Raw genomic sequence first — 24,685 nt, forward strand, 5'->3', positions numbered from 1 at the left:
CACATCCTCCCAGAATATACTGGGCATTGCAGTTACAACCATACCCGACAAACTATTCTGGCCGTCCCTACTGCCTAAGCATGGCTGGAGCTCAAGAGTGCAGAACAAAGAGAAAGAAAGGAACTGAAAGACGCAGAAAGGAATTGAAAGAGGCAGAAAGGAATTGAAAGGGGCAGAAAGGAATTGAAAGAGGTTGAAAGGGTTGAAAAAGAGTCCAAAAGGAATTGGCAGCAGAGGGACACCCACCGATGTTCTTGACCTTCTTGCCAAACTCTCGAAGGCCCCTCCCAGACTGCTCAAGGTCTAGCAGGTACTCGTTGGCGCGACGTTCAAAGAAGCCTGTGCAACAAAAAAGGGAAGAGAAATGTGTAAAACGACAAAGCAGGGTGTGTCGAGACTACATTTTAAGTGCCCCAACTACAGAGCAAAACACGCACAAAAGAAAGAACTTCACTTTCCTAATCCTAAACGCCATACCTCCAAACTGCCAAACAAAACAAAATGCGAGGTTGACCCCCCAAAAAAAAGCAACAGAAAGAATGACCAGCTTTCAACACCACGGCACAAAGAGGTGACCAATCCTTTCGGAACGTTAGAGTTAAATGGAAAAAAACATCCGAGGATGACCGTACAAAACTCGGCAAACATGCCGACCCCCAAAGTCTGGATTAGGCGAGTCGTGCGAGATCTCTCCAACGTTTGTCATTAATTTGTTTGAAGAAGACCAGGGTGCAAAACAATTACAGCCAGCTCCACAGTTTCCATAAAATGTTCAGTCCCGCTCAGAAGTTGGACAGCCTCTCCCGTAGGCGGGATGGTCGCAACAATGGACCCTTTTCAAAATTCAGTGCCATCTAGTGGCTCAAAAAGCAGTTTCACCTTCGACAAGATAACGGCGGTTAGGAAACTGTACTTCCTCAGGCACCATTACTTTCGCACGACAATGGTACCGCATTTACTCGCATGGTAAACGCACTCGCATAATGAAAGGCACAACGGGAATCAATATTTTGACTTTTTTTTTCCTCCCGTAATTAATGCACCTGCATTTTTCGGATCCGCGAGTCTCAAATTGTGTCCAATTTAGCAAGCCCCAAGCCAGTTTTCTTTTGCCGCCAAGCGGTCAGGAAGGCCGCTCTCGTAATGGCCGCAAGTGCGTAGGTCGGGTAATTACGGAAGTGATCAACCGTGAAACCGAGTGTCGCGCACTCTTGACGAAGCTTGGCTAGAGGAACTGCCGAGCCCCAGAAATTCTTTGCCTATCGGATGCATTGATGTCAACAACTAAGCCGTTGTCTGTGGTCCGCTTTCGGACAGTGAAATCATGAAAGTGGTTAGGCCTAATTTCATACACTCCGAGTAAATGCATTTATTTAATTCGTAACAGAACGGCACAGCGATTGTTTGGCAGCCTCTCCGTGAACGAAACTTGATCCTTGCGAGCCCGCTTTGGGGGTCGGGTCGGGGGTTGGACTTGGTACATACCTTGTCTCCGTGAACGAAACTGGATCCATGCGAGCGGGCTTCTGCGGTCAGGGGTTCGACTTCGCACGAGTTCTTATACGTGTAGTCGTGGACATACCTGAGCGTGCCCGCCAAATACTAGCAGTATATATCGCCTAAGAACGGATGTGTTGCTTTTCGTGCTGAGTGAGCTTCGTAGGGCATCTTTTCCTTCGACAAAATTCACCCCGAAAGCGTCCTAAAAAGGTTTGCAATTTATAAAGCATGGTTATTGTGGCGTGCCCCTGACCAGCCGTGGGTGCGCCTCCATTACTGGAGATGTACCACAGCACCCTGCCGTGTCATATTGGCACCTAATACGATATTTGCACGAAGTGTGTAAATGCAAAAATTTTACCCCATGTAATAAACGCCCCCCCCCCCCCCCCCAATATGTGTCAATTTTTCAGGAAAAAAAGTGTGTTCATTATGCGAGTAAATACGGTAGATGAGGATTGGTTCTCCGACCACCTCATAATTCTTTCTTGATTTGTTTCAGTCATGACGGCGTGAGTGTAAGAACTGACCAGTACAAAGTGGGGGCTTATAAGCGCCTCGATTAATCTTCTGCCACCAAAAGGCTTAGGGTCAAACATGCAGCAAGAACTCGACTGGACGACGCTCCGAAATAAACGCTTACGCAGCCATCGCACGTAATTCATTTGTCGCGCTTCATCGACGTCTCGAACGTGTGGGCCTCACATACACCCTCTGCTCGGCAGTACCTTCAACTTCTCCCTTCATCGGCCTCAAGAAGGCCGCCATCAGTCTGGCACAGATGCCACGCACTGAGATGATGAATCAATCAAATTTACCGAACTGAATCTCGGAAAGGGTCTATCGCTTCTCCCAGGAGGGGCCGTCAAGAGCGAGCGAGATGGAGCCGAGAGAATTGGTGGCCTACCCTTGGGCAGCAGGTGGTGCTGGGGCGTCTTGGCCAACTGCCTCAGCCGTTCCACCCGCTCCTGGAGGAAGAGCTCAAAGGCCTGCGTCTCCACGAACCACTGCAGGAACATCTGGGCTCCCCTGGACGACGGCGCCTTCACAAAGGCCTCCCTCTGTGCAAACGCGGGAAGGACCATCGTGAGCGGCGCTATGGAACACGCCTCCGACTGCACCAGTACCGAAAAACGGCAGAAGAATGTTGGAAGCTTAATAACCGAGATAGGAGAATTAGAATAAATATGCCTACTGAAAAGCAATGGTTCCTCTGACTATAAAAATTTTTTATCCAATAAAAATTTTTTGAAGCCCACTAAAGTATGCGGCAAGTAACGAACTGGCAGCACATTAATTCTGCTAGTCGCAGAATACCGGTTACATGCGAGTCGTAATTGTAGATACTTTTCACTCTTAGGAGCGCCTAACTTTTCCAAAAAATCCCGAATGGCACAATTTACAAAACTTTGGGACGTTGAGAAACTTCTGAATGAACGGAGGCAAACTATCGTGAAAGGTCGCTTCGCGCTGGCGAAACTTGGGACCTTGTGGGTCTTAAAACCTCTTTAAATCTTTTATGACGAGAGAAAATGCCAGGGCCATCTGTCGAGAGAAACACTTGCAGTCCCCTTCCTTTTCTTCTCGCACGCCATTTTACTGGCAACTTTTGACAATGCTATGGAAGACCATTTCTCAAACATAGTCGTACAGTAAAACCTCGTTAGTATAACAAAGTTGAAGGAGCGGTCGTAATTATTTTGTTATAACCATTAGTTTGTTATAGCCACTGTTCATTTCTTCCCAATATTAGCAAGCAAGGGGAATTATGATTGCTTTGTTATATCCATTAGTTTGTTATATCCCATTTTGTTATAACGAGGTTTTACTGTATGTACCATTGATCTTGCAAATACCCAGACACCTTCTCTCTTATGAAATGCAGTTCCAGGGTCACATCATAGATCTCTCTTGTTACATGATTGCAAAGAACCCAGTACTAGGCAAAAACAAGTGTGCTATAAGACCGCAAAAATTAACGCTATTTTTGTCGGTACGTAACCATGTAATCTCGTCGATACCCGGCGTTACCCCGTCCCAACTCCGGCACATTCGGATCCGTCACGCCAACACGAAAGCTGCAGAGCGAAACCGGCGGCACCGTGCAGCCTCCCCCACCTGAAAGGCGGAGCCGCAGCCGCTGCCGTCGAGGAAGGAGACGTGTTGGTCGCAGTGGCCCACCAGCTCCACGAAGAGCCGCACAAAGGCCTCCGTGATCATCATGTCTCGCACACGCTCCGTCGGATCTGCGGGACGCCAACGGGTCGTCTTGTCACTTGGCCGGTGCGAGGAGAAGATGCGAGCGTGCGAGCAAACGCTTCCTCACACCCACGAGTGGATCGAGGAGGTCTGAAAAGGTTGACCCCGACACCACAGTATCGCCGCAGCGAGAAAGTTCCTTTCCGAAATGTACTTGCACCACTAGGGTCAAATCGACCTGCCAACACACGGGCGGCTCCAAAGATGCCCAATGTAGGAAATTACAACTGGCGCTTCGTGCACACCTGCACCTCTCTGTCATCATAGGAACCAAAACAAACTGGGAAAGAAGAATGGCGACAAACACATCCTCGTCTGCTAATGACGCATGAAAGTGACGGTGCCCGATCGAACGCAACATTTTCATTATTGTCACTCAGAGTGCAGTTTGAGCCACCAGGTGACAATGAATATCGGGAAGGGCCAATTCAGATAGTGATGTCATAATTCCGAAAGCAACCGACGGAAATTTAGTTTCGGAACATTTCGTCTAAACCAGGGGTCTCCCAACATTTTGACCAGGGGACCGAATTGGGGACCTGTTGCACACTCAAGAGCTAGAAATTAGGTAAGACAATATAAACGCGGAAATACTAAATAAATAAGCCTAAAGAAGTATTCAAATACAGAGACTTAAATTAGAGCAAAAATTCAAAAAGAAATGTGAGGTGGACAAATACACATACCGTCTCGAGTCATCTCCCACCCCACTTTCTGGGCGAATATTGATTTCCAAAAGAAAAAGCAAGGTGATCACTCACCCCTAACCAACGTTATTAGATTACCTCAGTTGTGAAACTCCCGGAAAGGGGGGTACCCCCCCTCACTCACTTCTATCCGCCAAGCGTCGTTCGAAGCGCCATCTATATTTTCGTTTCATAACTATGCGTTTCAAAGAGCCCAGCTGAAGCGCCAAATGGCGATCACAACGCCGCCATTTACCCTGCAGCGGTCACTCGAGGAACTGCACCAAACATCTATTTTGGCTTCAATCGGTCATATTGGAGCCGAAACAGATACAGTAAAAAGGGTTACAGGGATGCCACCCCCGTCTCCCCAGCGGACGCGCCGTGAAATCACCCCGAAGTTAAGATGAACCTAGGTCGGGACGCACTGCCTGAAATTACCGGTGAGGCATGGTTGTATGAAAAATATATTATTGTGCCGCAAAACCTAGCAAACTAAAGATTTTAGAAAACATCAGGCGCCCCCATTTTGTACTAAACTCCAATAAAATTTACTACAAAAAGAGTTTTTTTTTTTTTTTTTTTAATAAAAACAGAAAGAATAAACATACGTTTCTAGTAACATTGAAACGTATGTCTCCGGATTCAGTTACTAAAGCAGCCGTCTGGCGGCGCGTCGAGCGACGCTTGGCGAGGTCTGGTGAGTGAGGGGGGTACTGTTCGTGCATGCGGCATCTATGAGCAGTTCCGTAACTGAGGTAATCTAATAGCGTTGCCCCTAACGAACACCCCAACGCGGACTCCGTGATCCGCAAACATTCACACTTCCCGAATGACGCGGCCGCCGACCTTATACTTGAAGGATGACCCTGACAAAGTAAAACGAAAGAGGGAAAGACACTACTTTTTTTACGCATTTTCCTCCCCAATTTTTGCAACCCCAAAGTCGTCGTACATGCGTGCAAAAGGAAAACAATAGAGGTAACAGAATAAAATTTTGTTTTGCATATAAAAAGATTGTTCGAAAAAAAAAAAACAAAAAAAAACACACTGTTGGAAAGATAACACGAGCAGTATCCCATTCAGGGATCGCGAGGTCAGCGAACTCCCCACATCCTGGAATGCAACCGCGGAGTGTAAGATCAAAGTTTGTCTCCGCCGAAGTAAGGTCCACCGCGTACCCGCTCCTTCTCCCGGAATCTTGCGACCGCGGTTGGTAAACTTGCGCAATGTTTAAGACAATGCCATCGAATAAATAAAGATTTGCTGGAACGCCACACAGAGACGTCTGGAGAGCGTCCCATTTTGAGCTCCGTGTTCGTGCACGTGACGCCCACGCCACGCAGCAACGCCGCCTCAACCCGCATTGGTAGCACGTTGCACACGGCTGCACGCAAGTATGCACCAAACAAGAAGGTTGCGCCAGAGCTTGCTCCCTGCGATTGACAAGGCGCCCGACTTGGCCCGACGCCGAAATACTTGCCAACATGATTGCCCACTTTCCCACTTCCCCAGCATTGCCGCGTCGCTCTTCGTCGCATGTTTCGTCCACTTGCTTGCTCGCTCACACGTTGCAACTGGTTGGTTTGCGTATTTTCTTGTTGACTTTTTTTTTTTTATTAACGAAGGGAACATAGTGGTGTTAGAAATGTGCCTTCATGGAACAAATGTTCGTGCTGTATGACGTTCGGCGGAGTTCATCGTGCTTGTGCGAGCAATGGACTGTGATAGTAAAACATTCTTTCATGAGCATTTTTTACATAAAACAATGAAACTACTTCTAGTGTTTAGCATAACGTATCTTTTGTGCAGCCGCACTAGATGTGCACAAAAGAATGGGCATTTTTTTAGCTTTTTCTAAACTTTTTGCACACCTACCGAGACATGGCCCACCCCACGTTTTTTAAGAATTTCAGGCGGCGGGGGGTCGGGCGATGACTCGGTATATTACGGGACTTCATTTTTAAGTGCAATAATTGACTCCTTATGAGTCCATTGCCTACATGGGAACGGCAAGTGAATGATGCATTTGACATAAAACTAAACCTATGGGGATGCCCAGCATTAATTAATCGATGGGATTTATAAGTCATCTTGCTATATGCAAATGTTCTTTATTAAATCCAGAATTTGAAGAAAAAAAATACAAAAACACAATCATGAACGACGAACGTAAGTTGTCAGGACATCTTTGCCTAACATATTCTCTCGCACAATAGCCGCGGTTAGATTTTGAAAACTTTACTGTAGTATAGATACCAACACTCACAAAAAAGTTTCCATTTCTTTTTGCACGCAGCATCCGTGCGTGTGCGCCATCCAGCTTTGAAAGTGGGTTTTCCTCTTAAGGACATCTGAGCGTGCTTCTTACCACTGAGCAGCGGTGCCCCGTGGAGAAGCAATCCCCGCGTAAGCAAGCTCCGTGGGTGTTGTTTCTCCGCAGTGCACCGGTGCTTGGTAAGAAGCACGCTCAACGGAGCTATCCCACTGCGGTCAACACTTCGAAAAATATGAATATCAAAGTTTATCTCGAAGCAAATATCGAACAGCGGATTATTCAAAACTACTATTTGAAAAATAAAGTATTTGCACAACACTGCAGTTCTCTCTCATTATTTCTTATATCTTTATTTGTGTTTCTAGTGCGTGCCATGGCACCGATATTTTAACGAGCACAATTATTTTTTGCATTGGTAGCAGTGGGCCGCGGGCCGGGCGTCACGGGAAAGACTGCGTCCATCCGCGGGCCGGGTTCTGGGGACCCGCGCTCAAATCCGATACACAGGGCAAGGTGGGCAGCTTGTGACCCGAGCAGAGAGGTACGCCGGAGGGAGGGTAGGGCTACTTGCCAGTCATGTTCTTCGCCAGGCTGAGTGCCATGCACAGGGCCTTCTGAAGCTTCTTGGGGATGACGTCCCGGTTGTCCTCATCCTCGCTCAGCAGGGCCCCCCGATCCACGTCCACCACCAGCACCTGGGGAGGGGTCACATTTTTTGTGCACCGGGAGGAGACGGCGCGAGGAAAGATAGAAAATTCTCGACCGCATGACCATGCTGACGAAGACCGGGGAGCACGGAATACGTCCCTCACAAACCCCACTCCGTGAGTTGTTTGTGCTAGTTTTTTCATTGTACTCCACAGACGTTAGCCAGTGCGGGACCAAGCGGACGAGTGCACTGCACGGGTGCTACTTCATATGGCTCTTGCTTGACCCATTAAAAAAAAAGGTTTTGTATATCTTTTTTGACTGATGTGGACCTCCGCGCCAAACTGCCCAAGCTAAATGGAGCAACAAGGGTGGTTTTGCCATCTGCCAGAGAGCGCGCTCAACGAGCGCGACATCTAGGACGACCTCAAGGACGACGTCTAGGACGACGTCAAGGATGACTTCTAGGACCACGCCTAGGACAAACTCAGGGACGATGCCTATGGACGACCTCAGGGACGACGTCTAGGATGACCTCAAAAGCGACGTCTAGGACGACCTCAAAGACAACGTCTAGGACGACCTCAAAGACGACGTCTAGGACGACCTCAAAGACGACTTCTAAGACGGCCTCGAGCACGACGTATAGGACGACCTCAAAAATGACTCCCAAGACGACTTCGAGGACAACCTATCAGACGACCTCAAGGACAAAGTCAAGGACGATGTCTAGCATGACCTCAAGAACGACATCCGACACGACCTTGAGGACGACTTCTCAGACGACGCCTACAGAAATTCAGCCTTTCCACTCTGGTGAAAACCAGAGTGAAAAGGCTGGAAAGGTTGCCGCTATCTATGAGTGATAACAGCAACCAGACAACTGGCGAGCCAGTTGTCTGGTTGCTGTCGTCGCTCGTAGATGGCGGTAGCTGTCCAGAGTTTTGTGTTGACATTTATTTGGTGACGGACACGAAACTGGGAAAACTAGCCCGTAACAGCCCTGCTGTAAAACATGTTTGGCGGTGCGAACTGGGTGCTGTAGAACGAGGCCACCGCAACGGCGGCTCGTGCGACGTCAACGCATGTCAACGTATACCGAGCGGGGCGCATTGCACTCAGATGTTAGCCCACTTACAAAAAAACTCCTGATAGAATGAAGGCATTTTGCGAATGTTTGCTACGAGTGGGCCGGGACCGCTTACAGGACCGGAGAGGATCTCGAGGGCCATGTGCGCCAGGGCGTCGGGCACACCCAGCAGGTAGGGTTCGGGAGAGGAGCACTGCACCAGCAGGCTTTTGGGCAGCAGGGGCACCCGCACGTGGCGCCACTTGAACGGGTACAGCAGCGACTCCACTGCCTCCACCCAGCCACGTAGCAACCTGCATCCAACGGGACGGGGGTCAAGCTCCCGTGGACTATGACCCAAATCTGTACGAGAGGCGAGAGGAAAGGTTTACGGCTGGACAAGAGAGAAAGGTAGACATTGTTCCACTGTACTTTTTACAGCGGAGCTGTTAAGGGCTAGTTTCCCCAGGATCGTGTCCCCCACAAAAAAAAAAAGACACCGAACTCTGGACACCTACCGCCATCTATGAGCGACGGCGGCAACCAGACGATCGGCTTGCTGGCCTTGCTCATAGATGGCGACCACCTTTCCAGCCTTTCCACTCTGGTTTTCACTGGAATGGAAAGGCTAAATTTCTCTAGGCGTCGTCCTTGAGGTCGTCCCAGAAGTCGTCCTAGACGTCTTCGAAATCGTCCCAGAAGTCGTCCTTGAGGTCGTCCTAAGCGTCATCCTTGAGGTCGTCTAGATGTCGTCCCTGAGGTCGTCCTCGAGGTTGTCCAACCATAGTATAGCTTCGCTGATCTTCCTTCTTCACCAGAGTGGAAAGGCTGAAATGTTTCTAGACATGGGTTCTCCAACTGGTAAGTTCCTAGTTTGGGAACCCATGTTCCTGGATCCGAAATTTCCTCGACCTGTTTTGCCCCTAGGTAAGGTGTTTTAAAAAAAAAAAAAAAACCTGGTCGAGCAGCTTGACAAGGCCCCTGTCCCCCGGTTTAAGTAGAATTGTGGCAGATCTCAGCCACCCATTGATGTATGCCGTAAAACAGGTTTTTTTTAATCTTTTTGGTCCCACGGAGCCCCAGGAAGCCTCTAAAATTGCCGTGGAACCCTTCCCCACCATATTTGCCGACTGAAAAGCAACACAAGCACAATCATAGGCAATTTTGCTTGTGTTGGTTCTCATATATCCCCACCATATCACGATCGCGATGACAGTACAAAGTGAGATGGGGGCGCTCTGCACGATCCTGCCACACAGCCCGCAGCGTCGAGAGGGGGCGGGGGGGGGGGGGGGGGGGGGGGGAATTTAGGTGTTCGCAGAACCAATGACACCAGCTCACAGAACCCATGTTCCACAGAACCTAGTTCGATAACCCCTGCCGTAAAATACCGCGAAAGCACTTCATTCAGACATGCACCCACTATGAACATATCCCAAACTTAGGAATTCTGCAAATATTAGGCTAAGTGCACATCTTTTCCAAAATGCCGGCATCAGCCAAAAATATTCACCCTGCTTTCAAAGCTCTTTATTGACCGCCGCCATCTTGGTTATTACCGATTTGACCGGACAAACACCCACGTCTAGATTAACCCATTTTTCATTGAAAGTGGTGCAAGCGCTTCCCCGGTATTTTAAGGTAACTATGAGCCAAGCACTCGCTAGCAGTCTGCATTACTGTCTACAAGGTCTATAGGGGCCTGCCCTGCTTTGTTGCACCAATGTTGAGACCGGGAGCTATTCCTCGGCTACCAGTCAAGGGGGAAGGGGTTCCGAGAGACTGAAAAGTTGGAGACACCCTGTGCTAGCGGAAAGAAGACAGAGTGTGAAATCTGTGCGAAAACCACCATTTTCAGCTCCACTATTCCATCGTTAGCCCACCTTCGAGGACTGTGTATGCTACGGTGTACGGCAAGTCACATGCTTAGGTGGGCCCCACTTCATTCTTTTCCCCTTCCCTCTTAGCAGGGGAAAGAACGAAGCCCAGAGGAGCTTCTGCCTCGCAGAAGACGGAGTGGAGGTAGGCCGCGGGCAAGACTCACACGTGGTTGGCCGACACCAGGATGATCCTTCTCTCGAGGACGAGGGATGAGATGATCCTGAGTAGGAGAGAGTCCTCCAGGACGCTCAGGAGGGGAGTGAGCTTGACCTGCGATTGACGAGGCAATGGGTTGGGCACTCCAACCGCTTTCCATCTTTCCCAAAGAAAGCGCAAACGGAAAATGGCGGCGTGGGCTCACCCAGTCAAACTTGTCGTCGAGGGGTCGAGCCGTGGCAAGCGCGACGTCTCCTTGACCCTTGAGAGAGAAATTAAGGCACCGATTGGAGACTTCATCGTGGTTCCTTACATAGAGAATTAGGCTATTCAATATGAGGAGAACACTAATCAAGCTATAACGACATATGCATTACAACTAACTATAAAACTTATTTTTTCCAAGATGTTCCACAAAAGACTTGGTATAGAAAATCACAGACACACAGAGAGTACTAAAACTTGCTAATTCTGTATTCTTCAAGTGCGAGCATGCAGGCTTTCAGCTTTTGGTAAGTGTTCTAAAATGTTAACTGACAACACCTAAAGAGCACCGCTTTGTAGGTCTGCAATGGAGAAGAGCATGTTCGTTCAAGTCATGGATGAAGAAAGAATAAAACAATTAAAAATTGAAAGATGTGGTTGTGTTGTCCCAGTTTTAATTGTTATATTCTTTCTTTGTAGGTCGTCACCGAATACCTCGTTAATTGATTTTCATCAGTTAAAAAATAATTACTCGAGTATTTTTATGCTATATAGCAGTAATGATAGGTTTCACCAGGGCAACTTAGCATCTGCCCCCCGTGGAAACAATGTTTACAATCAGCTTGCTCCACACGGTGGAAATTTTCTTGTTTCAAGCACGCTTCTAAATCTCATCTCCTCAATCACCGTATCAATCATTTAGTCGCCGTCTTTCAAATTCCCTTCGCCTTAGCTCTTGTGCAGAGTACCCAGCTATAAAAAACATCCGTGCTGACCATGTTGTCTTCCATTCGTCAATGTCAATCAGTCAGCGTAGCTTTTACAAATAAGAGAGTCGAGAATAATACAAAATTTATCTCCATCTTCGACAAAAAAAAAAGTCTTCATTTTACCAGAATACACAAAAATCCAACTCTAAGGAGTTGGATGTCTTAGTCATCACTATCCACACTAAAGAAGTAGTATATTCACACCGAGATGATTTGTAGGATAAATTATGGCAAGTAATGTTAAATTTAATAATTTCCTCGCATTAATCTTTTTGTAACTAATAGTTATTTTGTGTACACGCGAACAGTGTCTGAAGAAAACGATTATGCATATGAAGAAGAATTACTGTTCGAAGAATCGGCTGTTCCGTCCTTTCTCTGATCGTTTCTGTAAGTGCAAGCTGACCTTCGTCAATATGTACCAACTAGCTCAACTGAAGCTTGTAATCTAGGGAGGCGACAGATTGCATGTTTGGACGATCCCTCCCGGGGCTAGAGATCCACTGTCCCATGTAGCCTATGTGGGGACCTACAGAAGACAGCCGTTGGCAGACCAGCTTGCAGCCGGGCGAAGGCACGCACTGCTTGGCCAGGGAGCCCAGCAGGTCCGACCAACCGGCCTCGGACAGGCGGGCCAAGGGCTCCTCCAGGTCGGACACCAGCTGCACCAGCACCCCTAGAGTCAGGCAAGCTTGCTCTCTACACAGTCACAGTTGGATGCTCACCCCACCGACAGCAGACGATTAGCAAAAAGAAGAGGGGGTGGCCAATGTTTTCGTATTTTTGAGGCCGCAACATTTTGGGTATCTCTGACATTTGGGTATGGGTGGCATCTTGCGTAGTGGCCACATCTTGAATAGAGGCAACGTTTTGGGTATCTTTCATTTTGGGGATGGGTGACATTTCGGGTAGTGGCCATATTTTGAATATGGGCAACGTTTTGGGGATGAGTATCGTATTTACTCGCATAATGAACGCAATTTCTATCTCGAAAAATTGACACATATCTGGGACGTCCGTTCATTAAGCACGATAAACTTTTTACATTTACCCACTCCGTGCAAATGTCATATATTAGGTGCCAATATGACATGGCAAGGCACTGTGTCATGTCTCCACTGGTGGAGGCGCGCCCACGGCTGGTCGGGGGCGCGCCACCGTAACCGTGTTTTATAAATCGCAAACCTTTTTAGGGCGCTTTCGGCGTGCCTTTTGCCGAAGGAAAACGCCTTACGAAGCTCACTCAGCATAGAGAGCAACGCAAACGTTCTTAGGCCTAGCCACTTTCACGATCTCACTGTCTGAAAGTGGACCACAGAAGATGCAATAATTGTTGACGTCAATGCATCCGACAGGCGAAAAATGTCTGGTGCTGGACAGTTCCTCGACCCAAGCTTCGGCAAGTGTGTGCGACACTCGGTTTCACGGTTTATCACTTCCGCAACTATGCACTTGCATCCATTACGGGGGTGGCTTGGCTTGGCTTAACTTTTCCTGACCGCTTGGCTGCAAAAGAAAATGGGCTTGGTGGCTAGCAAGTTGGACACAATCTGAGAGTCGCGGAGCCGAAAATTGGAGGTGCGTTCATTACGCGAGGGGAAAAAGAAAAGTCCAAATATTGGTACCCTTGTGCGGGGTGCGTTCATTATGCGAGTGTGTTCATTATCCCAGTAAGTACGGTAGTAACCTTTCCCCTGTTGGTGTTTCAAAAGTAGACAGGTTGACTTGAAAGAAGACATTTTTAGCACTTGATAGAAGGGGTGAAAAATGACCACCTTGTGATAGAACGCTGGAGCAGAAGCCTCCGTAGCGAGGCACAGCACAACCGGAGCTTGGACACCGTCGCCCACAACGGCGCTTGGACACTGGGCGCAAAAGACAAAAAAAAAAAAGAGGGAACCCATCATTTACAAAGAGCAATTACCACGCAACCCGAAATGCTGAGACAGTATAAAGAAATGCGTTACTTTCATGCAACTGCCTTCAGACTCAAATCAGTGGGAAATAGCTACATATATTGCACATAATTAGTGCACCGCACACCTACGCAACTAGTGGTACAGAAGCCTGCCTTAGGTCACAGCAGGCGTTCTCAAACTTTTTGGTCTCACAGAACCCCAGGAAGCCTCAAAAACTGCCGCGGAACCCCCTCCCCCCCCCCCCTCCATATTCGCCAACCGAGAAGCAACAGATGCACAATGGTAGGCAATTTCGCTTGTGTTGCTTCCCATATATCCACACCATATCAGTCGCGATGTCAGTACAAGGTGAGATGAAGGCGCTTTGCATGGTCCTGCCGCGCAGCCTGCGGCATGGGGGGGGGGGGGTTGCAATTTGGATGTTCACGGAACCCATGAGACCAGCTCGTGGAACCCCTGTGTTCCCCGGAACCCGGTTTGAAAACCCCTGGCACAGAATGTAAATGGAAAAAGTGTGAGCAATTGCAATGTTGTAGTGAGAACCTCGGTGCAGGTTGATGGAGTATTACCCTCCTCTCGAAACTCAATCATTTCGTAGAAATTCATAGGTAGACTGTCCAAATAAAATAAAGCAAAGAGAAAATAAAAAGCCAGCCTGAAAGCTCAAGGCTTTCTTCCTTTGGCAACTACCATAGGTAGAAACTACCACCGAGATAACTCGAACGTGCTTGGCCGTTCGAAATGAAGCAGTGAAAGGAGGCAATGTTAAAATAAAACTACAACAAATTCAGGCTTACCTTGGATGTTTTGAGGCAGTGAAAAAATGTCTTCTCCCCATTTTCTCGAACCAGGCTGAAATAGAAGATCTCCCTGAAAACATCAAAGCTCATATTAAGTCCACATCCCTCATCTGCACTTCTGCAGAGCCAGCCCCCTTTTTAAACATCTTTCATGCCATCCCAGAGGCATTCAACTTTCAAAGCAGAACATGTAATCGCATTTACTCCAATAACAAATTGCAACATTCAAGAACCCAAACCTTCTATCTACATGATATCACAGAGCCTGGAAGGAGTTTAGCACATAATGAGGCAAGGGTAATAACCCAGGCAAAAATTCAGCCTCTGGTTTTAACTGGTACCAGTTGATCCCAGCTGGAACCAATTGGTACCAGTTAGAATCAGTTGATTCCAACTGGAATTGGAGTGGCTCCAGCTGGACAAGCAATGTTTCCAGCTGGAATAGAAAAATTCCAGCTGGACAGGTAGTGGATCCAGTTGGATTGCCTATAGTTCCAGCTGGGCAAGCATTGGGTCCAGTTGAACTTGAAATGATTCCAGCTGGAAGTGTTGGATCCAGTTAAACTTCCCATGATTTCAGCTGGGGTTTCCAAATTCCATCTAGAAAACTCTAAAACTATTCCATTCCACCTGGAATGACCAAACTTTAGAATTAATGCACCTTCAGAATTGCAGCTGGACTTACTTATATACGATTCCAGTTGGAAGTGTCAGCTGGAATATCATTGCAATATGAATATCATTGCAAATATGAATGCCGTGATACTGGGCAAAATGCTTCCGAGGCCCAGAACCAGTCATGGGCAGTAACTAGTTCCTAAGTAATGCATCACCGGTAATAAGTTACTTTTTTTTAGTAACTAGTAACTCTAACTCATTGCTGCTTAGTGAAAATTACTTTTAACTGTAACGTCCCAGTGTTGGGTAAAGTACATATAAAAAGTACTTGAAGTACAGAGTAAATTAGATGTTATGTACTTCAAGTAAAGTAGTAACTACTATAAATACAATGTACTTTTAACAGTAAAGTACATGTACTTTTAATACAATCTTTGATGATGTCCTTGAATTCCCCAACGCAGTGATTTTATTTTTAACTGGTATGCATTGCACCGGGGCCAGGAATTACTGGAGGTGCATCAGTTATTTTTTTTAAATGGCGGAAAATATTGGATAAAGTCAATTGGCCATAGAGTAGTTGTTTTACTCTCCCTGACAAACTATTTAAAAGAAAGTTGAAGAGGTTCTTAAAAAAAAAAAAAATGAGTTAGAGGTGAATTCTAGATTAGTTTAATCCCGTAAATCTGAATATCACGTTTGTTTTCCCCGAAGGTGTAACTATACCCTGTTCACCCTCAAGTTGAGACTGTAGCCAGTGCCACAATTAGGAGAGCTCAAGGTTGCTGCTTTAAAGTGTTCTTCCGCAGAACGAGCACTCGCGCTAGAAATGCATGTCTCAAAGCCAGGAATGCGAACTAGTTCGCGCTTGTAGCTTTGGCTGCAGTCTCAAATTAAAGGGATACTCCGGCGATTTTTTTTAGCTACCCCAACTAACTATATTTTCGAAATCGCCGGCCTTTACTCTTTCCAGTATGCTATTTAGTATTGTGAAATTCAGAATAGTCACTGTGAAATTGGCGAATAAAAATGACGCCAAAACCAAGATTCAAATGTACCCGCACTTTTCGATGCCGTGACGTCACGGAAAGGCAGGCTTTTCGAAAGCATTTTTTTGTAAAGTAACGACAAAGTAACGGTGTCACTTTAGCGAAGTAACTGTAACCGTAACAAGCTACTCTCTCAATTTTGTAACTGTAACTGTAGCAAAGTTACTTTTTCTTCCCCCAAGTCACTCTAACTGTCGCACTGTTACATTTTAGCAGTAATGTGCCCAAGACAGCCCAGGACCCAGTTTTAAGCAACAGACATCTCGAAACCTCATCACTCGCTCAGTTTGTTCTGCAGCTTGCAACCATTGACCACAAACATGCCCCATGGAAAAGTCAACACAAGTGCCTCCTTCAAAGAAAGCATAAAAATTATGATATGGTCGTTTTCCAGAACTGTCCCGACAGTGGTTTTTCAAAACTCTCTCGACAGTCCTACTAAAAAAACTTCTCAAAAATAATCCGCTTTTCCATACGGTCACTAGAGAGACTATCTGCACAGATGTTTGTTGTAGCTACTAAGCTTGGTTCTAGCAGGTCACTCTCGCTGTAAATCACCAGACATTAAACGGGAAGAGAATTGACATCCTCACCTTTCAGAAGACTCCGACTCTGCTAGACCGGATTCCAACGGAAGGCATAGATGCGCAATCACCAGGGGGTCGTAGTTGTAGTCACTGGTCTGTAAAGAAAGCCGCGCAGGGTGCTGACCGGATCACTGGAGTTCCACGTTCCCACAGGCTACGTATTCTATGACACACGCGGGAATAGCCTCCTGCCCCTACAAAGTCTGTTCCGGGCATCCGTTAAGCTTTTCGTTGGGTTTGGCTCACTCCTAACTTGGCACGAGTGCTTCGACAGAATGCCGTGAAAGGCACGCAATGCGTGGCATTAGGAAGGTTATCTCTGCACAAGCACGAGCCTAATGTGTAGAACAAAGATATTTCCAAATGCAGATACAAATATAGATTCAGCACACAGGTTGGTTGTGCATGTGGACGGGAAGTACTATGTATGTGGACCCGGGACGGACACCAAAATCACTCTCCACGTAGGGGTTCGGAGGTTAGAAAGAGAAAGCAGCCGAAGTTTGTACAATCCGTCTCATCCTGTTGCTTCGGAGCAAACAAAAGCCGTGTCGACGGCTCCTGAGCACCGCCTCACGTCGTACATGGGAAGTCTCGAAACAATGAGGGTAAGCACGCGTGTTCGACAGTACGAACCCACCTCTTTGGGGAACCGGTACAGCACTTCGGGCTGAGAGGGCATGTGGTCGTCGATGCTCTTGTAGCCAACAACAAAGACGAAGGAGAGCACCGGAGCTTTTGTGGTGCAGTCCGAAACCGGACTTTCCATGTATGCCTTTGAGAAATCAAACAATAGTTACAGAAGCTTTAAAGCAAAGGATACGAAGCTTTTGGGAAACAAATCGCCGTCTAATCTACGAGCTGCAACGAGTTATGTACATCCTGGAAAGCAGCTTGCCCACCACACACGCACGAGGCGTTACCCACAATTTTTATGGCGTGTGGTCAAACTGCACCGGAAAGTCAGAGCATAGTCTAGCGAGCCGAAATTCTCGCCGAGTCTACTTTACACTCGCGCTCGCGTGTTGTTTGGTGACATCAGAAGCATACACTTTTCTCTGTTGATCGAAATCCAGGGGGTCGGTGGCTGAATGGGCTAGCTCACACCAGCTCGGAGCACGAGCAGCGAAAGCTCGCGCTGCAGAACCTAGGGATACTGGGTTCAACCCCCACTCCTCCCCGTTTTGATCTGGACGAGCATTGTATCGGCGTGTGGTCGTGCATCACTACTGCATGATGCACATTAAAAGTACCGGGCTAGCGGCTTTACTGCACTGGCTAAATTTCTCATTTACAGCTGGGAGACAAGTTTTAGGCAGTATAAACATACATACACCCCAATTTTTTTTTGGTCGAAATCCCCTAATTTTGATAGGACACTCAGCCATTTGAACGCAGGAAGCGCTCTCAATTCTTCCGGAGGTATAGGATTGTACTGTAGTTCCAAAATATAGAAGCACAAAACTGACTGTCAAAATGAGCTCTCGAGGAAAATGTCGGCCCTTAAAAAAAAAAGAGGTAGATTTTATAGGCTTCTTTTGAGACGAAAGCACAGGCACAGTGCACTTGTTCGGTTTTCTATACCAACCAACTGGAATGCTCGACCATCGCTCGGTGATGAGAAGCAAAAGGCTGCGACAGCGAGAGGGTCGCAGCCTTTTGCTTCCGTCAAGGGAGGCCGGTGCTCGCACCAAAATTACGAGTCTCTCCTTTGTCGCAGTCCTGTGTGAATCATTACCGTGCAGCACGCAACGTGTCACAACACTCATTCTTTTACGCACCCTTTTGATGGAGCGCACGTAGACTAGGCGCTTCTGCACGTCCTTCACCGACACCTCGCTGCTGCTGTCCGCTGCTGCGAGGAAAAATAAAAGGGGACGTCTCTGTCAAGCACCATGCTCACCCGGCTGGCACCAGGGCTGGATTTATGGATCAGGCTTGGGAGATGAAGATGGAGTCTGTTGAGATATGACATTACAGCCAAAACGTTCCTACTTTGTTGACCCAATATTCACTATGTCACGAAAAAATAAACTTTTGGCTGGTGTATATCAATATCTGTATTAAAAATAAGTTGACCTTGGGGGGCTTGGGGGGGGGAAGTTGCTCTCTGCCTTTTTCAAACTAAGTCTGCCCCTGGTTGGCACCCCGGATGCGAGAGAGCTACCCTGCGGCAATGGACCAGCTTTACTCGCCCTAAGGATGTCCAGGCATCCTGGCAACGAAAGGAACTCTGCACAACTGCCCGACATAGCAGGTCACTACGAGTCCACCAGTTGCCTAACGTAGCGTGAACAGTTGGTAATTTTTATTTAATATGTTGCGCAATTTTTTTTGTCAAGAATTTTCTAACTGTATTTTTTTAGAAATGAACACTGCGCATAAACTAGCGAGAGTCAAAACCGAAACTTCTGGAGAGAATTCGAGACGAAGAGAAAACGTGATTTCGCAGTCAAACCCATTGCACGCGATTATAGAGTGCAAACACTTGAGGTTCTTGTTTCTTCCGTTTTGGTGTTCCGCGGTGCATCACCGGCGAGGCCGACTGATTCACAGTTTAACTCATTTATTAAAACACTGAGGAAAAAAAAAATTGTTTTTTGAAGGGCATAGATTGAAAGGCATAAAAAACTAACGCGAGATTTTGCGAATTTGCGAGATGAACGAGCAAAGCTCGTTCATCTCTCGAACTTTTATGAGTGCGAGTTGTTTCGAGTTCATAGACGTGTTTAGAGAAAGATCTCTTCAACCGACGTAGATTGCAGCAAACAACTGCCACAAATATGCGCCTTCGGAAGCCTTGGTCTCATAGCGGGACTGGCCTAAGCCTAGAATCCCAGACCAACTATTTTGGTTCAGCTGGCTTGATTTCTTCCTTTGCGCGTGTTGATGCTGAATAAAGATGTTGGTTCCCATAAAACAAGCTCCGCTGCTCTGTAAATTGTGTGACCGTTATGATTTAGACCACGGTTTCAATATCAAGAATACTTACACATGTAAGAATTTGCGAGCCATTTGGTTGGAGGCGATAGAGCGTTCGGCTCGCGTTAAGTTTGTCAAGGTATGTTCCCGTCACTGCGCCTCGAAAGGCAAGGTTTTAAGTTTTGCAGTGCACCTGGTCAACCAAGGCGAATGCTTTTACGTCGAGTTTTAATTGTGAGTCATGATGCTCACCCACCTTGCTCACGGATGCCATGTGAAAAAAATAACAGCAACAAAACTAGAAAGGCTGCATATTTATTTTTTTGTCTTTTCTGTTCTCTCTCTCGGTCACTTATTACGCACATTGATAAACGCTGACAGACGCTTGTATTGGACCGTAGCTCGGGCATGATGGAATGCTAAAATGCTGCTTTCATGGTTGCGTCTTCCGAACGATGTAGGAGTTTTTAGACGGCGGATCGACGGCAGACGGACGGAAGCAAAAACGGACGCCGACGCGCAGCTGTCGGGTCCGCGTCTCAAGGCATTGCAGACAACGATAGACGGCTCTAAAATAGCAGACGATGCCAGAGCTGCCACTCATCTGCTCGCATGATTAGCAGGCGATGTTAGACTTCCAGACTAGACGTACCAGATGATGCGAAAGGGAGGCACTACGCTTGTTAGCCTGTTCAAGTGCACAAATATTGTGAAAATTTTTTTTGGGGGGGGAGTTTTTTTGGGGGAATAATGTGTCTTATTTATGCCCTTTAAAAAAATTGTTTTTTTCCTTGCAGTGTCTCTTTAAATAATAAGAAATCGAGTGTCTGATTTAAATCTTGGTCAGAAGTGCCTGCGATGCATGTGTCGTGGGTCACATACAAAAATATAACTTCCAAATTTGCTTGTGTTCCTGAAGAGACTATGTAATGTGTTTCTAAATTTCTTTTAAACACTGCTTAGACAATTAGAGACATTCATAATGTATAAGTAGGATTCCGTGTTTTTCAATCAATCAATCAATCAATCATATATTTTATAAAATTTGGAGTTCATTTTTCGTTGGAAATTCTAGGTTTATTAGTTTATTTTTGTGTAGATTTCCAATTCTCCAAATGTGTGAGTTTAATACTATTGTTTTATTTTTTTAAATAAAAAATGTTGACAAAAACATAAACTAAATTCAGAAAGAAGAAAAAAAATACCGGTTTTGAATGACAGTTTTGTTGCTGCATATGGCACCCTTGCAATTAGCAGTACTAACTGTCCCCCGACAAATCTTGAAAACAAGTGTAACTTCAATAAATGTCGCTGCTTTGGAATAGCCAAACTCCTGGCCGCATAAAAACTTCAGCTGCCGTCCTCATCCTATAAAATTTACAGGTTCACATCTTTCACTGTGATAAAAGCCCAACCCCGCCTCCCCCTACGAAGCACAAAATGTATGGTCCAAACTGGAAACCGTAACTGTGGCTTTTGTCGTAATCCAGAAGTACATGGGCCCGTTGCACTGAACGAACCTTGACGAGATAAACTAGAAACCCTTCTGTCAATAGTCCCGAGATAAAAAAAAAAAAAAGAATGAATTGGCCTTTTTTTACGACCACTGACTCCATACTCTGACAAACATTATTAGTAAAATACCTTCTTTCTTTGCTTTTTATTCTGTATCGTGACCTCGAAATTCAATGTTTTTCAGATAAATTACAATTGTCTAGATTTTTACCGACGAGCGTTTTTCGTAGTTTCTGACTCTGCATGCAAACTCTTATTAAAAAAGAAAAAAATTGAACAGCAATCACTTTCTCAACTTGCGGCCACAGCAAGCGGTCGAAGTCCCTCCGCTGGCACTTGCCGCCAATGTTTGTCGCAGCCATTTGCCAGAGTTGACAATGCTCCAAACACACGCTGATCTCCCAATTGAGAGTCGGATAATTTGTATCAATGAACTGGCTGGTTACGATTGTGAGCATAAATATTTGCAGACAGAATGACTGTGAGCACGTGCAACCTGACCGGTGACTCACACGCTTGTCCAATCAGGGAACCCATTTAACCACGCCGTACCGGCGCCGTTTGAGGCAGGACGGATTGCAATAAAGTTGGCAAACTTTCCCAAAAGAAGAAAAAAAAAAAAGTCCGTTTTGATGTTTCTTTTATCTTGAAATTTCACGGCGAAAATCATATCTCCGGCTTGTTGCCGTCAAGCGCTAGTTCTCTCGTGTCCCTTAGGTTGAACCAACCAAGTTTGCCAACTGCATGATGTGCAGTTGGCAAACTTAGACCTCAGCATAGTTTGATTTATGGTTCCCCCTTAATTAAAGAGTTTATGCATCAATGACTCACTAAAAATAAAAAAAAATACTTTGAAACAAATTAAGGAGGCATCAGGTTGGAGTGATAATGCAATTAATGCAAAGGTGCAAGCGAGCTAGAAAAGAATGATGATAATAATCCCTGGAGAAGGGTACAAGAGGGACAAACACAAATCTCCAAACACAGCAAGGTGAGTGCCACCGAAAAAATCCGCCTGGTCCTGGTATTGAACCGGGGACCTCTCCAATTCCAGTGAAGAGGTTTGTCCTTTGTCCCTTTTGTTCCCCTTCTCCAGGGATTATTATCATCAGGTTGGACTTCCCGAATTTAGTCGCTCCAACGACAAGCAACTCGATTGCACACAAACGGTAGTGGGAATAAAAAGAGGAGAGAAAAAGGTGCAACAGGTGCCCGTAAATCAGCGCGAGTCACCTTGGTCTCCCGACTTGGCCGCCGCCGTCCGCACCTGCTTCCTGACGGACGTGAAGGACTGATTGATGGCGTCCCTGATCTGGAAAATGTGCGGAGGGGCGTCAGGCACGCCAGACTGTGGGCCTTCCTTCGTGGCTCCCGCGCAAGAGCGAAGCGGCAGAGTAATGGGCAAAGATGTGCAATTGCAAAAGGAGCCGTGCCCACCATTAAAGACCCTTTCCGAGGTTCAGTCTGGCTGCTCTGTCACAATCGTTGCAAGTGCCTGCACCTACGATATTTTCTATGGCCAATGAAGCCGCGGATGACTCTAGGCCAGTACATTTCATGTGTCGGGGAAATGCCATGCACGAACCAAAATTGAAGTCTGCGTCAGGCTCAAATTGAATCAAACTATAGGCACACGCTCGGGCAACTTACCTAAAAAAAAAAACACCTTTTTTTTTTGTTAAAATTTTAAAAATATAAGTGAATCAAGCGAAAAGGGAATGGCAAAGAAGATATTGTTCGCCGTCGACAAAGGAAAGCAATGGTGAACGACAAAATAATGGAGTATTTTCATTACCACCATTACTAGTATGGCAAAAGTGTGACTGCAATTTTAGTCACAAGATGGCCTTCAATTTCGCAAAGGGTTCATTAGAAAATAAAATCTGGCAAAGGAACGTTGGCATCACATTACACCTCCAGCAATCTTTCGAAGGGGGGAGGGGGGGGGGGAATGTTTAGAAGGGAGACAGACCTGATAAGTGAACGCCCTGGATCGTTGAGAGCTTGGCGAGAACAATTCGTCGTCGCCAGCCCCTGCAATCGGTGAACTCTGGAAGCAAAAGTCTGTGATGAGAAAGAAATAATCCGGCACCAATCTGTGATGTATGATGGCATGCTTTGGTTAGGTCCCAAAGGTGTCAATGATAAGAGATGTTCTACTCACGAGCTGCTTTATAAAAGAAAATAAAAGGACGCAATGTAAAAGTACAATATGAACTCTGCACTGCAAAGGTGGTTATTTTTGCACTACATCAATTCTGCACCAAACGACGCTCATCAAACGAACTGCTGAAGATCTAGTAAGCAGTATCTACTTGTTCAGCTGCCTGGCCAATGGCGATCGCGGTCACTTCAACCCCACCTGAGCAAACTGCAGCATTGCCCCGCATTTTATCAGCATCTACTTTAATCAAGCCCCATTGAATCTCCTCCATAGCAACGTTACACATAACTTGTTGCTACGTATCATGTTTTCGCCCATAGCACACGAATGCATTGCCCGCAGCTAGAGAACGAAAACATCCCCCATTCAGGGTTTAGCCCAGCCGTTTCGGATGATTAAGGTGGCGGGGTTTCTCTCACCATGTAATGCAGTTCGCGCTTTGCAGCGCTCTCCCGACCACGTCCGCTAGGACGGCTGAACACAGCCGTGTCGTCGTCGGCGGTCTGGCGCCGAGCGGGGAGCGGCTCGGGCTCGGCGTAGATGTGTTCGTCGCTCATGCTCCGCCGCAGCTTCGACCTGAACATCATCCGACGAGGAGCCGCGGCACCCACGGAGGAGGCCTTCGTCACGTCCTCGACGCATACCTCGTCGTACTCGTGGATCACGGCGTCGTCCTCGACCCTCGTCGTCGGGGGCCTGGGAACGCGGCACGCCGCCACGACGGGAGCGTCCCTCTTCTGCGCGCTCTGACTAGAGCCGACGGCGCAAAGCAAGTGCTGGCCGTACATCGGGTTCCTCTGCAGCAGCCTGTTTTTGGCGTAGATGTCGTGCGCGAACGTCCGCGGGGGTTTGATCGGCGGAGCCGCCGTCCCGTTGGACGACGTCATCCCGTTCGGAACGGGGGACAGAACCGACGTGGGCCGGTTCGGGGCACCGGTGCGCCTGACGGAGTCTTCCGTAAACGAGGACGAGCGAACAACAGAGTCGTCGAACTGGCGAGCGCGCTGGAGAACGGAGGATTTCGACTTGACGGGCCGTGCGTAGATGGCAGCTTCGACGGCGTTCGGTTTCCGAGGAACATTCCGAACGATTTCCGATTCCGGTCTAGGATCGGAAGAGTCGACGACGTCGATGGCTTCGCTGGAAGTCGACACACTGGAGAGAGATGTGGGCTGCAGATTTTTCCTGATATAGCTATACAGGTTACCCGGGCACTCCCCGCAGCCGACACCGCCGTCACGCACCACGGCGGCGAAGCTGCTGCTGGACGGACGGCAGTTTCTCTCGTTCTGATTGGGAGACGCTTTCGCGGACTCGAATTTCTCCCGCAGCTTTTGTACGAGCGGGGACGCCGTGCCGTTTGTGGGTCGACCGCTGACCGGAATGGATCGTTTGAGCCGCTGGGGTCTCCGTGGTGTGACCGAAGTGTGCTCGTCGGAGTGCGTCGGTGGCGTCCGGTGGACACTCATGCTGCTCGGACGGCTTCCAGCTGCCGCAAACTCGGTTTGAAACGCGACACAACATCTGCGGAAGGGGTCTCCGGGCCGTTGCCCGTCCTGGTTGTACTACTTTCAACACAGTAACGTTTTAAAATCGGTCCCAACCACGCAGAACGGACCATACCTGCTGGCTGCTAGCCCCTGGCTCCCCCCCACGTACG

General features: G+C 47.3%; 1 protein-coding gene across 2 annotated transcripts in view; it reads right to left on the reverse strand.

The window, feature by feature from the left end:
* LOC8035876 (DENN domain-containing protein 2B) overlaps positions 1 to 24,670 on the reverse strand; it is a 28,574-nt gene extending 3,904 nt beyond the window's left edge. Inside the window, exons 1-16 of one of the 2 annotated variants that reach the window (XM_029986902.4) lie at positions 23,445 to 24,670; positions 22,834 to 22,911; positions 22,095 to 22,173; positions 18,206 to 18,279; positions 17,065 to 17,199; positions 16,431 to 16,519; positions 14,168 to 14,240; positions 13,227 to 13,316; positions 11,985 to 12,113; positions 10,683 to 10,739; positions 10,485 to 10,591; positions 8,577 to 8,754; positions 7,295 to 7,418; positions 3,619 to 3,746; positions 2,408 to 2,561; positions 247 to 339 (exon numbers count right to left, since the gene is read on the reverse strand). In XM_029986902.4, the coding sequence (XP_029842762.3) occupies positions 247 to 339; positions 2,408 to 2,561; positions 3,619 to 3,746; positions 7,295 to 7,418; positions 8,577 to 8,754; positions 10,485 to 10,591; positions 10,683 to 10,739; positions 11,985 to 12,113; positions 13,227 to 13,316; positions 14,168 to 14,240; positions 16,431 to 16,519; positions 17,065 to 17,199; positions 18,206 to 18,279; positions 22,095 to 22,173; positions 22,834 to 22,911; positions 23,445 to 24,494 (2,638 nt within the window). In that variant the 5' untranslated portion in view covers positions 24,495 to 24,670. The remainder of the gene's footprint in view (positions 1 to 246; positions 340 to 2,407; positions 2,562 to 3,618; positions 3,747 to 7,294; positions 7,419 to 8,576; positions 8,755 to 10,484; positions 10,592 to 10,682; positions 10,740 to 11,984; positions 12,114 to 13,226; positions 13,317 to 14,167; positions 14,241 to 16,430; positions 16,520 to 17,064; positions 17,200 to 18,205; positions 18,280 to 22,094; positions 22,174 to 22,833; positions 22,912 to 23,444) is intronic. The other variant, XM_042286533.1, reaches the window with a different exon arrangement.
* Between the last annotated feature and the right edge of the window lie 15 nt (positions 24,671 to 24,685).

This window comes from Ixodes scapularis, unplaced genomic scaffold (genome assembly GCF_016920785.2).
Source record: "Ixodes scapularis isolate PalLabHiFi unplaced genomic scaffold, ASM1692078v2 PGA_scaffold7__128_contigs__length_106722199, whole genome shotgun sequence".
In the NCBI taxonomy this organism is placed as follows: domain Eukaryota; kingdom Metazoa; phylum Arthropoda; class Arachnida; order Ixodida; family Ixodidae; genus Ixodes; species Ixodes scapularis.